At 35.2% G+C, this 15,395-nt stretch overlaps 1 protein-coding gene across 2 annotated transcripts in view; it reads right to left on the bottom strand.

Annotated features, from left to right (window-relative positions):
- RFX3 (regulatory factor X, 3 (influences HLA class II expression)) overlaps positions 1-15,395 on the bottom strand; it is a 58,887-nt gene that overhangs the window by 13,941 nt on the left and 29,551 nt on the right. For both annotated transcript variants that reach the window (XM_009884279.1, XM_009884278.1), the window contains 3 exons: positions 11,557-11,738; positions 10,884-11,003; positions 594-715 (listed from right to left, as the gene is read on the bottom strand). In XM_009884279.1, the coding sequence (XP_009882581.1) occupies positions 594-715; positions 10,884-11,003; positions 11,557-11,738 (424 nt within the window). The remainder of the gene's footprint in view (positions 1-593; positions 716-10,883; positions 11,004-11,556; positions 11,739-15,395) is intronic.

Genomic DNA, 15,395 nt, shown 5'->3' on the forward strand with positions numbered 1-15,395 from the left:
ATGAAAGAGTCTCTCTGCATAACCAAATAATTAAATTACCATTTGTTTCCATTACTGAGAATGCATGCTTAGCTGGATCAATGAATCCACAACTTGGAGATTTTTAAACATGAACTTTGGGGTTCTAGTTGAAACTATTTGGCTCTTCCCACTTATAACAGAACAGCACACTTTCAAAACAGCACACTGGATGACTAACTGGGAATAGTACTGCAATGCTACCATTCCCCCACTTTAATAAAATAAAATGCACTGTAATGCACATGCAGGTAACAACTTTCATTGCACGAATTTCAGTGTGCATGTCTAATATAAAACTTTGCACAGCACCGGCACTGTGATTTATATAATATTAAATATATCACAAACACAGAATGTGTATATATTTCCTTTTATATTTACATGATGCATATTAAATATTACATAAAGCTCACAACACAGAACATGTAATTTAACTGCGTTTTTGTTCTGTTCTAAGAATTTTAAAGATGGTATGAAACTTTAGAAGCAATTGCTGCCCTTGTGTGATTGAAGTTTACAGTGGTGATGAAGTTCATCTTATTTAAACAGCAGTATAAAACCTGCTTTCATACCTAAAAACTGTTGATGATGTTGACTTTGGGCAATGACAGTTTGTTCAACAGATGTTCCTGTCTGTTGACCACTTCCTGTAAAGCCATCTGCAACTCCATCCACTTTCTGCATAGGCTTATACCTACAAAAATATCAAGTATCAAATTATCCTTTCTGTTGACTTCATAAATACAATCATCAATCTATATTCACTCTATATTCACTTCTATATTACACGCTATATTCACTTCTATATTACACGCTATATTCACTCTATATTCACTTCTCCACCTCAAAATAAAATTTTGAGGAAAAGTAACAAAAGAATTTACAAAATCTTATTTATTTTGTAAATAACAGAAGAAACAATTGCTAAGGGAAGCTAGAGCATTAACAATCCATTGCAGAATTCATAAAGGTGGTATTACACCACCATTACCAATTCCTTGTAGAATTTACCTTAGGAACAGCATACCATGAGACCAGCTAATTTACAGCAAAAGGAATCAAATTTTTCCCTTTCCAAATAGCTTGAATTCCGAATAATAATGTAATTACAAAATAATGTTTCATTACCTTAAGAAAAAACAACATTACTGACTGAGGATAGTGAAAGACCTTTCAAATCCAATAGACTTCTCTCATAAGCATAGCAGGCCTGAGAAAGCTATTTGAAAATCTAAACTCTTCACAAGTCAATTCTCAGAATCTTTTACAAAGGGCAAAACCCACAATCATAAAATGGGAATGCTGGTTTGGATAGTCAAGTGTTGTCTGGACAATCAGTCTGACAGGCCTGTCACTTCCAACAAGACTGAAAATTTACTCTGTTCCAGGTCTCAACAGTAACATCTTGGAAGCTTTGCACTTTTGAAAAAGAATTGTACCCACTAGAAAAGAAAATAAGAGAAACTCCAAAGCTAAATGAAGTGTGTTTTAAATGGTCACTCAAACTGGAATTGTGCAGACTGTAAAACTCCATGCTAACTTCAGAAATGTGACACGAAATTCCACTCTTGATGCATTACTTTCACAAGCAGAACATTTCATTTGTTTCCAGTAAACACAAACCAGCATTGTCTCGCATTTTACTTTAAAAGGAAGTTCTCATTAAAAACATCCATAATAACAAAAAAACAGACAGAAAGTACACCTTTCAGTAGAAAGATTCCTGTCCTGATTAACAAATAGTTTTATAACTTTAGGATTTTCAATGCTTAGGAAAAAAGAAGACAGCCATGCCTATCCTATCTCTAAGACATTTATATCAAGTTTCACTTTCTGTAATGGTCCAATGTAAAATCCTATGCCTGTTGAAGATGATAGTGAAACTCTAATCAAACTTAATAAAGAACAAAATTTCATCTCTGGTATCATGGCAGCACTGAACTCTTCTGGATGAGCTTGTTATATTACCTGATAAATCTACCTGCAGTCAGCAGTTCATCTGTGAAGAATTCTCGCCTTCTCTCTCATTACACATTATAATTACAAATACCAGGCAGAAGATCAACTTCTGGAAATATTTGTGAATGTAAACCTATATTTTAAGATAGTTCCACTACCTTCTGCAAAATGTATTATTTTACTGATCCTTCAGCTCCTGAAATAGGATTCAAAATGTTTTGAATATATAAAAACAACACTCCTCTATGAGTTTTTCAGTTATGCAAAAAGCCATTTAATTAAAGTATAAAAGCCAACTTAATCCTTTGGTGCTAGGAATCAGGATTATCCACCTACTTACTCCACTGTGCTTTATACAAAATATGCTGGGCACAATGCTTAATTCTGGCACTGTGACAGGTAACTCATCACAGGAGTTAACCAGTTTCAACAGCATTAGAAAATCACTTGCAAAATGAAAGCAAATGATGAAAAAAAAAGAAAAAAATATTTTTCAGGAGCTTCAGATGAAACATAAGCAGACAGTGGTTAACAACTTTACATCTGCTGTCCTTGGAGGTTTAGACTACGAACAGCTCTCCAGAATTCTTTAGTAAAATTTGAGTCATTTTTGGTGCATGGAAAGAATAGTTACAGTTTCCTAACTGGTGAGAGTTATATTTTCTAAAATTATCCAGGCTTTTACTCTATTTTCCTATTTTACTCATTCATAACCTACACCTTATTTCATCTTTCACCCTCTTCTTTTCTTTAAAATTACTAGGTGCTAGGAGACTGGGGACAGAAAATAATAACTGATTTACCTGAATATTACAACTTTCGAATCATACTTGACCCAGAAAGGACACCATTTGAATTATATATAGGTTAGCATAAACACAGTAAAAGTTTGCAAAGTCTTTAGTCAACAACAGACATTTTCTCAATTTGTGCAAAGCCACGAAAATAAAAGACCCCAAATCTTAAATCACTGAAATTGGAACATGTAATCAGGTAATTCACAAATGACACTGAATGATACTGTGGTCTCACTTTGCAGTTGATTTAGAATACAATTTAATTCACTGCCATAGTCTAACTATGACATAACTTCATTACCAGAAACTTCCTCTCTCACTGCAGAACATATTAGCAACTTCCTGACTAAAATTCATGTGCCGCAAACAATCCATGTTCATTAATAAGATAAAGCAGAAGGGCAAAGTCTAAAGAAAATGCCTGGTTGGTTTGAAATGCACATACGAAATTGGTAGAGAAAAGAAACAAGCTGAAAACTATCAAAACTGTGAGAAGCCAAAATGGATTGACTAAATCACAAGACAGACAAAAAACAGATAACAGCTTTTTCAGTTAAATTTTTTGCAGATTTTGTGGTTTGCTTGTACTGTTGCCATGTTGCCAGTATTTGGATTTTACTCAATGTCTTAGATTTCAATATTTTCCTGAAAAATCCAACTTTTGCTGTTATGCAATTTATATTATTCTCTCTTTTTCTTAAAAACTAAGGTTTCTATCCTTCTGGCTTGCTAAAAACGAACTGTAGGAGTTCTAGAAAGAAACAAAATAAGCTCTAAGGAGTCACTTCTATTTTATTTTTATTTTATAACCTATTATTGTGATTTATGACTAGGAGTTCAGTAATGTCTGTGAGAAGCGAGTTAATGTACCAGACTATGTAACAAAACGGTGACCTTATGCATAACAGTGTGTTAAGTATGTTAAAGCATATTACTACTGTATGCAAACAAAATGTTGCCATTGATACTACTAGGGGAAAAAAATCAGCTTTTAAAATTAGCAGAAAGCAAAAGTTGATTCAAACAGCTTACAACACCACAGGTAACACATACTAAAACTGTTAACGATAGGAAAATTGAAGAAACTCAAATGCTTAAAAAAATTATAGAAGACTCAAAACCTGCAAGTAACAAAGAAATACCTGAGAAACATTTGGATGCTATCAGAGAGTTTTGGTGTGTAGACCAAGTTTGTACTAGTTGCTTTCTAGTGTTTGAATAAAATAAAAATACTTCCAAGTATACTGTTGCACATACCTCATAAAGCCTCAAAAATAATGCGGAAGCTATATTACAATAAAGGCATGGTTATCTGAAATAAAATACAGCAAAACTGTAAAGAATGCAAATTTCATGTGTGTGCTTTAAAAACATCTCTCCTTAGTGCAATAAGCATTGTTGAGATATGCCTAATCTAGAAGCCTTAGTAGAACTTCCTAGTTTTTTAAGCCATAATCACCTCAGGATCATAACCATATTATCCATGAAGTATCTGTGCTTGTTCAAAAGAAAGACTGTGATTTTTTTCTGAACTGCTCCATTAGGAAGTTGTTTAGTAGTTTATCACGTAAGTTCTCTTATTATTATTTTAGGATATTGTGTCTTGCCAAACTTGTAGCCCAGTTTTACAGATGTCAGTATTTGTTGTACTATGACACCTTGCTCTCTATCTTCAAAAAGAGGATCACTATAAAAATGCCCTATTTCTCTGTTGTCTATAAACACAACCCTTTTTAAGCCCTTTTTAAAAAGACCTATAAATACTTGATGCTTTGGACTCACAATGGCTTGGTTTAAAGGCCATGTTTGAGTGAACAGTGTGTCCAGGAAAAATGAGAATACAGGAAAGAGAAGGGTAGAAAAATACAGACTCTTTTCTACATCAAATAAATACACAGGGTCAACATCTATAGCAAGCACCGTTTAATGATTTCTGGTTAGGACAATAATATATGTGCTACATAAATGTTATAATGTACAATAGATAACAATAGTTATTGTATTTATTAAAAAAAAAAAAAAACTCCGCTGAATGTTCAGCTCCTATAAATGAAAGCACAAAGGTATAATTGCTCTGTGCAAGAACTGAAAGATATATTTGAAATTAATTTGGAAAGTTGAAGGTTTACTTCTGGAAATAGAATTTAAAACATACATTGTTATGAATGCCCTAAAGAAAACAAGCATGCCCGTATCAATTTCCTTAGATTAAGCGATAAGGATAATTCAGCTTCTGAGCCACAAGCTTCTACTCATGAAGAGTAAATAAAAACAGGCTAAAAATGGAACTTAACTTTAGGAATCATATCTCTGATACATTTCCCTTAAATGATCCAACAATGAATGTTTATGGGAAAGAGATTTCATACTAAGTTTGTATTTTGAAGTGGCAAGTGTTTAGTGCCAGACTTAAAACTGTGCAAATGTATTTGGCATAATATTTGGGTTGGATATTATTTTATTTGTTCCTAACAATTTTTGTCTGATGTCCATTCACTGTTAGTCAGGCCTGCGTTTGATCCAGAACTGATAGATAATATAAACATTTAAATACCCTGGTGTTTCCTACCCTGGAAACATCTAGGAGCAGGATGACAGAGGCAAGCCAGGCCTTCCATTGCAAGTCTGACCCATACACCAGGTCCAGCTGAAAGGCAGGGTGTTAGCTATTATCTTCCAGCCAAAACTAGTTAACTGCATTTCTTCAGTTCCAAGGTGCTTTAAGCCTCTTGATATGTGGTTGTTGTCGCCAAACAACTGTCTCAGCTGGAAAATAGGACTGTTAGCATCTGTGATCTGTAGTTACTCTGTTTTTAATTCTTACTGGAACAAGGAAAGAGTACTCCCACAGCTCACACTGATCACAGCCAAGACTAAGTAACTAACAGCTCTACCTTCCACCCGAAATTTATGTCTGATAAATCTCACACCCTTGAATTCAAGCCTAGAATAAACTCTGAACATGAAAATGAAAAATGACCCGTAGCATACATTCAGACTACAGTCTGTCCAAAAAAAGGCTAGAAGTGTTTATCCAATTAGATGTGTCTAATAGAGGTGGTAAAATTGGTTTAACTACACAGAAAAAGCATATTGACTGCAATTCGCCACTGATTTAAAGGACATAAGAAGCATTAGAAATATTAATAAAGCTAGAGGAAGAGCGATGTTACCCTAATCATGCAAATGATAATATTCAGTCCTTCATCTCTTAATCAATCCTGTTAGAATTCTTCAAAACGTTAGTGTTACTATGATAAAAATACATACAGAGATATATCAAACATTGAAATAAATACTAAGCATGTTCTGCAAACATGAAAGAAATCTTACTTCAAAAATACAAGTTCATTTTTTTAATTATGCAATTAAAGTTTTAAGTCAAGCCATTTTTATATTTAGCATTTCTTTCTCCCAAACCCCTAGCTTCTGAGGGCTACAAAACACAAGCATATCTCAGTTTCTATTAAAATTATTCATGCAAAATAGACAGTCATTTTCATTTCAAGAATGTGGAATAAAGCTTGACATTGTACCTCCAAAGACTACCCTCAAATTAAAAAGTAAGGCTACAAAGACTGGTGAATGGACGAAAGCTCATGATGTGGCTTTAATGAAGTAAACAGGCTAGATTGTGGAGTAAGTTAATATATTTGTTAAATCTTTTTCTAAAATGACTGTTATAATCACCACATTCCAATGAGACAAAAATGTTCTGGAATCATCAAATTTGGCTTTAAAAATCCCCGTTTCTATTAAAAATTTGTACAGTTTTCTAGTATAGATAAGTACGCATAAGTAACTTAAAGTCATAGTGGCTCATGAGTTTCCATTTTTCGATGAAAATTTCCTATATTTTGTTGGATAAACACCTTCATTCTGAAAGTTTCTATGTCCTAGTCAGTATTGCTAGCATGATTGATGGTATGCAAAGCAGAGACAATATACATATTTCACAGTGCGACTGTCAAAGTCTGGCTAGCTCCTTGATCTCTGTATGTTCTTTATTTGGGATAAGGGGATTTTGGAAATACAGAAAATATTTTACTGAGATCTGTCTACCCTGAACTAAGAAATTGTCAAGGTTTAGGCTGGGCCAGTCACTAAATGAATGACAGATGCTCTCTGTTAGCCTCTCTTCCCAGAAGGGAAGGAAGAGAGAATAAGTAAGAGAGAAAAAAACTAAAACAGGTTCAACAGAATATGAACAATAAAAAGAAAAAAATCATATTAATAAGAAAATAATGAAATATATATAAACACATACAAAAACTGTGTCGAGCTCCCAGACGATCACGTTGCCAGCAGGCACTGAGAAAATCCCTGACTGGGCTCAGCAGCAGATGGGAAATGGATTCAGGAACACACAGATAAAGATCAGAGGCAGAAGAACGAACAGAGTTCTCCTCAATGCCAGCCACTGAAGAAAGAGGCTGATCCCTTGGATCCCTCAGCTTTTATACTGCGCATGAGGCAGATGGGATGGAATAACCCATCGATCAGTTCTGGGTCACCTGTCCTGTCTGCTCCTCCCTGCAGGTGGGAGCCCTCTACGCTCTCTCAATTCCAACCCTCCAACAGGGCAAGTAACAAAGTTAGCTGACCTTAGTTGTTACAGCACTAAGTATAAGCAAGAGCCTCTCTGCATCCCGTTCCTTAGTATTAACTATAGGCATCAGGCCTTCTCAGTCTGGAAGCAGACACTGTCTGAAAAGTATGCTCTTTATTTCAGAGAGTATATTCAGTTAGAAGAGACTTAACTGAAAAGTAAAATTAGTAAAAAGAAAATCAGTTTTATTCTATCTCAAACCAGGACAGGGATGAACAAAGATCCTCAGAACTACTTTGCATAAATAGTACGCTAGTAGAACTATAGGAACAATGTTTCCATTTCTACGGTACCTAACTGGACATCACAAGGTTTCAGAAGCATAAAGAGGTCAGCCTGTCTTTAGTCTTAAAAGACAAGAAGGTAAGTAATGCAAGATCCTGAGCAAAGAGATAATGCTTCATCTAGGAAGGCATATTGGGACAACTGCTTTTAAGGATTTAATAACAAAGCCATTGCTATTATTATGATACAACGACGTGGAAGTCTTTTCTGCAGTCAGTATTGCAGATAGGTCGTAGAGGCTTCCAATTCTCTCCTCCTCCTATTCTCTGTCTTACTGCCAGTCTTAACTGAAGATAATACATAACCAACTTTTCCACTACAGCAGCTTATTTCTCATGTAACAGCTGCCTACTCAGCATAATTACCCAGTGCCTTGTAGATCCCACCCTTCACAATATCTTTACAGATTCTCGCAGCATGGCTTAAGATTGGTATGGATTGAGTATGAATGGGATAGTGCTTGTGTGTGTATGTGTGTGCACACGTGGGTGAGCTTGAGTCGGTAAAATTAGCTTGCTTAGAGGTTCTGTAAATATCTATCTCCTTTTCTTACCATATAACCCTGCGATGATTTTTGTAAGAATAATTTCCTATATGATCATATTGGGAGACATCTCACGCTTCTATGTAATGCCCAGCACAAGATATTTAAGATTATGCATCACAGAATGGTTAAGTTTGGAAGGGACCTTAAAAATCATCTAGTTCCGAGCCCCCTTCCATGGTGGACATCTTCCACTAGATCAGGTTACTCAAAGCCCCATCCAACTTGGCTTGAACACCTTCAGGGATGGGGCATCCTTCTCTGGGCAACCTGTTCCAGTGTCTCACCACACTCACATATAATCTAAATACTACCTAACTAACATATAATCTAAATCTACCCTCTTTCAGTTTAAAACCATTACCCCTCATCCTATCACTACACTCCCTGATAAAGAATCCCTCTCCATCTTTCCTGTAGGCTCCCTTTAAGCGCTGGAATGCTGCTATAAGGTCTCCCCAGAGCCTTCTCTTCTCCAGGCTGAACAACCCCAACTCTCTCAGCCTGTCTTCATAGGAGAGGTGCTCCAGCCCTCTGATCATCTTTGCGGCCCTCCTCTAGACCTGCTCCAACACGTCCATGCCCTTCTTATGTTGGGGACTCCAGAGCTGGATGCAGTACTCCAGGTGGGGTTCTCACGAGAGCAGAGTAGAGGGGCAGAATCACCTCCCTCAACCTGCTGGCCACACTTTTGATGCAGCCCACAGTGTGGTTGGCTTTCTGTGCTTCAAGCACATGTTGCTAGCTCATGTTGAGCTTTTCATCCACAAGTACCCCCACATCCTTTTCCTCAGGGCTGCTCTCAATCCATTGTCTGCTCAGCCTGTGCTTGGGATTGACGCAACCCATATGCAGGACCTTGCACCTGACAGTGTTGAACTTCATGAGGTTTGCATGGGCCCACCTCTCCAGCCTGTCCAGGTTCCTCTGGATGGCATCCCTTCCCTCCAGCATGTTGACTGTACCACACAGCTTGGTGTCGTAAGCAAACTTGCTGAGGGCGCACTCAATCCCACTGTCTGTGTCACCAACAAAGATGTTAAACAGCCCCGATCTGAATACCAACTCCTGAGGAACACCACTCATCACTGGTCTCCCCTTGGATATAGAGTTGTTGACCACAGTTCTTTGAGTGCGACCATCCAGCCAATTTCTTATCCACCAAGTGGTCCATCTGTCAAATCCATGTCTCTCCAGTTTAGAGTCAAGGACATAGCGCAGGACATTGTCAAATGGTTTGCACAAGTCTAGGTAGATGATGTCATTTGCTCTTCCCTTACCCACCAATGCCATAACCCTATCGCAGAAGTCCACCAAATTTGTCAGGCATGACTTGTCTTCACTGACAGCTTCACTGATCACCTCCTTATTTTCCATGTGCCTTACTACAGTTCCCAGGAGGATCTGCTCCATGATCTTGCCAGGCACAGAGGTGAGACTGACTGGCCGGTAGTTCCCTGGGTCTTCCTTTTTTCACTTTTTAGAAATGGGGGTTATGTCTCCTGTTTTCCAGTCAACAGGAACTTCACCAGACTGCCACAACTTCTCAAATATGATGGATAATGGCTTAGCAACTTCATCTGCCAGTTCCCTCAGGACCTGTGGATGTATCTCATCATGCGCGATGGATTTATGCACCTTCAGGTTCCTCAGACTGTCTCAAATCTGATCTTCTCTGATAGTGGGTGGTACCTCATTCTCCCAGTCCCAGTCTCCCTTATCTTACCATGAATATGTATTTAGTGCTGTGACTACTTCTGGAAGCGATAGTAAAATAACTTCAGATTAAAGTAATACCCGTGTTTGAAGTTTGAAGATGTGTTTTCCATATTTTGGTTGTGTCTGAGGCCACAAAACATGCTTAATAAACTATATCAAACTGTTCATTCAATTGGATTTTTTTAAGGGTAATAGCTCTAAAGATGTCTTGCTTGATATGTTGCTGTTCTAGCTGTGAGTTTCATGAAATTACACATCTTAGACATTTCACTTTAGGGTAATATGGAAGGCTACTGACATCAGTCAAATAAAAATTAATTTCAAAGAAATGTACTAATTTCAATTTTTTTCCTAAAATTTTCTGTTCAAGATAGTTTTTCATATGCATTCACACCTTTTTTCACCACCAGCATAGCCCAGTAACTGTGCCACTGCTTTCAAATACTTCTGAGCTTTCACTGGATCCTCAGGAAAAAACACATGCTGAGGGAAAATAAATCAACCTACAGAAAACCATTATGGTCACATTAATTCTTCACAGGGAGAGGAAATACTGAACTTAATCATAAGCTCTCTTATAAGCAGCTTATATGTAAAATAATACAGTAATGAAAACAAACAGCAAAATTTGAAATTCAAGCTCTTACTGTTTTCTTCAGCTTATGGGATAAGAACTCAAGATGGTTAAGAACCGTCTGTTCATATCGTATCTCACTTTATTATTATTACTTTTTGCAAATTTTTCACAATTCCTAGGTAACTATTCTTTCATGTTGACTGATAACCTAACTTCAGTGACGTCAACTGGATATCTAGCAAACTTTTATTTTTCACAGCAGAGAAGCTTAACAAAAGTTGCATTAGAATTTCAACTTTTCCATGTAAAGAAAAGTAAAAGCTTTATGAACTAGAAATATTAGTAAGTACTTGTGTTCATTTCAAACTTTACCTCTGTTTCTGCTGCATGGGCTGTTGTCTCATAGCCATATATTGCATGTCCTCTTGTAGTCGATTAAGAGGAGAGTCTGGCTTGACACGAATCCCATAGTAATGATATTTGGAGTTCCCCCTTCATGAAAGGGCAAGAATTAAAAGAACAGTATCACTAGTTTTATGCATCTACATTACATTGATTTCATAATTCACATTGACTGGAAAATAATACCCATGAATCAGGCCTGACTCTCCTGTCATACCTGTTTTACACAGCTGTCATTTTACCACCCTTGGGAAATTAATTCACTCTCTTAAACAAGTATTCTCCAGCATTTTAACGTGTAAGCCACTTCAATAAGAGAAATAATATGCAAATAAACACAACTTATCTAGTTATGAAGAAAAACAATTCTTAGCAATTTCCAAACAAGTTACATTTTATTTGTACTGATAAAAATCTGCAGTGTGTTTATCAAAATGTAAACGCATAAACAGTGAAAAACAGGAGAAGTAAAAGTAAAATAATGTCTCAAAAAGCATAAAACTGTTTAAGAGACAGAACTGACAGAAAACCACTGTAATATTTAAATACAGGTTTTATTCACTTCTTGACTAGGAGACAAGTTTCTTACTCATCATTATTACTTGTATTTTCTATTGTAGTTCAGCATTTCATTAACACAAACCTAGTTCCAAGTCTTCTGGTCCGTAATCCCATGAAGATTGATCGTATGAGTTTTCCAAAGGAGGCAGCATTGACTGGATCCAATTTATGTTCCTGACAATGTCTTAAGTAATGGTTGTAAAGGGTACTTCTTGGAAGGCTCACTCCTTCTGCAGTTTCATAGTTGTCTAAAAGCCATTGAAGCTATATCACATACAAAACAGAAAAAAAATATCATTATTACTTTATTAAAAATATCTTAGCCATACAACATTAATTTATGACCGGTCTGAAACCACTCTTCAGGTCTATTAAAGAGTTACTTCCTTCTTCAGAGATTCCTTAAATGCTAAGTGTACCATAGTTCTTTAGGGTCTTCAGAATTACCAGGAAATAGCAGAACTCATTGCACTTGTGATATTTTTGATTCAGTACCACACACCAATACTTGATAAAGGTGTCTATGCTTGGGAGACAAATTGTTAGTACTGTGAAGAAATAAAGTAACCATGAAAGTATTTCACATAAATTGCAGAAAACAAACTCCTTGGATTAACAATAATTAGTTAATGTAGTTATAAACCTGGAATATTATACTGTTTTTCTTCACCCGATGTTAAAAAAACATTACGACACTTAACCAAATAGGGTATTTTTTACTCTCAGATACACAAAATAAAAAAGCTATTGCATATAAGTCAAAGAGCAACCTAGATAACGTTGAAAATAATTGGTGCACCCAGAAAGCATTACAGGCACAATGCCTTTCAGTTGTAGTCTGTTTGCCTTTGACTTCCAAGAGTAACAGAATGAGATTCTTGGAAAATTATTAATCTTTTCCTGTAATTGTGGTAGATAGGTAATTTTAGACACATGCAAGAGAAGACTTTTTACGTAACATCACTGGATGTTACAAGTAGTGCACACTCATGAAACGCCTCTAGCTGTCACTAATATATAAAAAAGTAAAGAAGACAACTTAATACTCTTAAATTTAACATTATAGGAGAAAGACAAAATTGATCAAAAATAATATAGGTTAAGGATTACTTAAACATTGAAATTCCACTGGTGTAATTTTTCGATATGCTAACAGTTTCCTTATCTTTCCCCAGTACATGCCATCGTTTCAGTTCCCTGTAATTGTCCTTTAGATACAGCTTGAATGATTCACAAATTGCATTTTCTGTTTGAATTTTATTTTCCTGTTTTCCTAAGGATTTAAATCAAAGTAGTACACTGTGAATATTCAAGCTTGCTAGGTTAAAGATATCTTATCAAAACCTTGGATTTAATTTGATTATCCAGTGAAAATGCAAACTGAAGACATTGTGTTTTCAAGACTTGGTACAAACTTTTACTCTAATGAGCTAGATATTCACACAAATGTGTAATAATTTTCAATTTAGCCCACCAAAGCAGTAACTAGTATAACCAAAACACAATTAAGTGACAATAAAAAATACACACGATCTATGTGTTATTTCTTTGAGAATTATTTTCTCTTAGAGCAGTGCACAAATTCTGTTCCGTAAATGTTCAGTGTAACTTATCATGAAAAGAATGTCAGTATTTTAGTGTGCAATAGCCTGTTTCAGTCCTAACCTTTTCTTTATCACAAAACTGTTATGTACTAAAGTACAGATGATAACATATATTGAATTTATAGCTATGTTTTAGTCACAGTGAGAAATTCACCAGTACAAATACAAAATTTACTCTAGACCATTCAAACACCATTTCCATATTTGCTTTTTACTGAAATCATGCCCATGACTTTTCCATATTTCTTAAACATAAGCTCCAGAAAAATACACAGAAGTAAGATGTAAATGCAAGACATAATTGTTTTAGTCAGCTTGCAGGTAATTTTGCATTTCAAATAGACAAAATGAAAAAGAACAGTTCATCATATTTATATCAGTTATCATATCATTATTTTGAAAGTCTTAACATTGACAAGTGCCTCTAAATTAAGCATTTGTCATTTTGAAATAAAGCCGAAGAAAAAGTATAATTGTAAACATTAACTTTTATCTGAATGTATTAAACTCATTTCACTAATGACCCGATATAAGCCTGTTTGTGCTTAGAAACAAAGGTAATTATATCTTTCAACTGTTGTATTTATCTACATTTAAAATCTATTAATAAGTATATATTTATGTTATATATGTTTACATAACATTTGTCACATATTATTAAATCTACAATGTAATCAGAACAGATACAGAATGTGAAATATTTCTGTTTTCCCCAAAAGGAAAAACTTTGTCAATCCCAAAAGACTGACAAACAAAAAATAATTATTTTCCAATTAAGTCCTGTATGTAGCATTAAAGATATTCTCCAGATAGGTTATAACGTTCTATGAATCACTGTTAGTGCACTTCATTAATGATACGAATTTCTAACAGATGTTATTTCAACCATAACTTGCATTATTCAACACCAAAAAAGATGAAATCAAAAGATAAGTGCAAGATTTTGCTCCTCGGTGGAGTTACTTAGTAGCAAAGGCTTGAAGTCACTACTTGCTAGATTATAGGCAGGAAGAAAAAGTGCAGTTAATATACGATTTTAAAAGTAAAATTATCTCAAAACGTAAAACTATTGTGAACAACTTTAATTTTTTTTAATTCTAAAACTGAGCTGTTCAGGTTTGAATCCTGGCTTTTTAATTTGTAGTACTGACCATACTGTACAGGTAAGGTAAGGTGGGTAAAGGTATGAAATATTTACCGAGCCAGACCTATTAAATCGACTGTGACTTTAATTAAGTTGCAATGTTTATAAAACATTCAACTATAATTAAGTCCATCTCATGCAGAAATAAATCAGGAAAGAAAATAAAACAGAAGAGAAATGACAAACTCCTTAAACTAAGCACACATTAATTTAGGAAAAAAAAAATCCTAGAAAATTCTAGGGCAAAAATGCCAACCCCAATCCTAATACTCTCCCACAAATTAATGTATCATCTGCAAAGTGAAAGTTAATTAAACACACAGTTTAGAATTCTATTTTAAAACCTATTAAACCCAATTATTTCAATAAATGCCAAGCCAAACCATTAGAAGTCAAAATGAAGAATAGTTTAAGGAGACAAAGGTTAAACCTGTACTTAAACTTCCTTCATACTGTCCTTCCTTGAGTTTAAACACAGTAAGCAGCGCTTTAAAAATAGGCAAAACATTCAGTAAGTTTGATCTAGATTGCTAACTTCTTCCAAAATGACCAAGACTAGGAAAGACTGATTGCCAGAAAAATATGTGCAGGGATCTTCCTTCCCGCCTCCCTCCGAGCCCCCCCCCAAATCAAAGATACATCCCTATCAGTGTAATTGTGAAAGAGCTTTCACAGTCAAGAAAGAAATATCATAATCAGACTTAACAGGTGGATGAGAATCTTATTGATAGGAACACACTGTGAACAGTGCATAGCACTAGGAATGAGTGGAACATAGTCTAGTGGGGCACAGCAGCTTATCTTGCAATTCTTTCTTGGTTTTAGACCAAAATTCTGGACTTCATAACAGGATTAACACAAACTTACCAATACTTCAAGTGTTCCAAGTCTTAACATAAATTTCTACCACTTTGCCAAAAAAAAGTTATGGCCCCTTTAAAAATTACATTTAAATAATAATTTTTATACTATCTAACAGTATTATTATTATTATTGAAAAATAATTTCCATACTGTCTCATCTTCAAAACAATTATTTTGTAAACAACCAAGGTGGAATCTAAAAGTATTTCTGTATAACATTTTGCATAACTTTCTGTAATACAATTTTCCTCTTTCAATTCTGGCATTTTCTAATGAAAAAAAAAGTTTGCTTAAAATTTCCACAAAACAA

This window comes from Charadrius vociferus, unplaced genomic scaffold (genome assembly GCF_000708025.1).
Source record: "Charadrius vociferus isolate BGI_N301 unplaced genomic scaffold, ASM70802v2 scaffold183, whole genome shotgun sequence".
NCBI classification, from domain to species: domain Eukaryota; kingdom Metazoa; phylum Chordata; class Aves; order Charadriiformes; family Charadriidae; genus Charadrius; species Charadrius vociferus.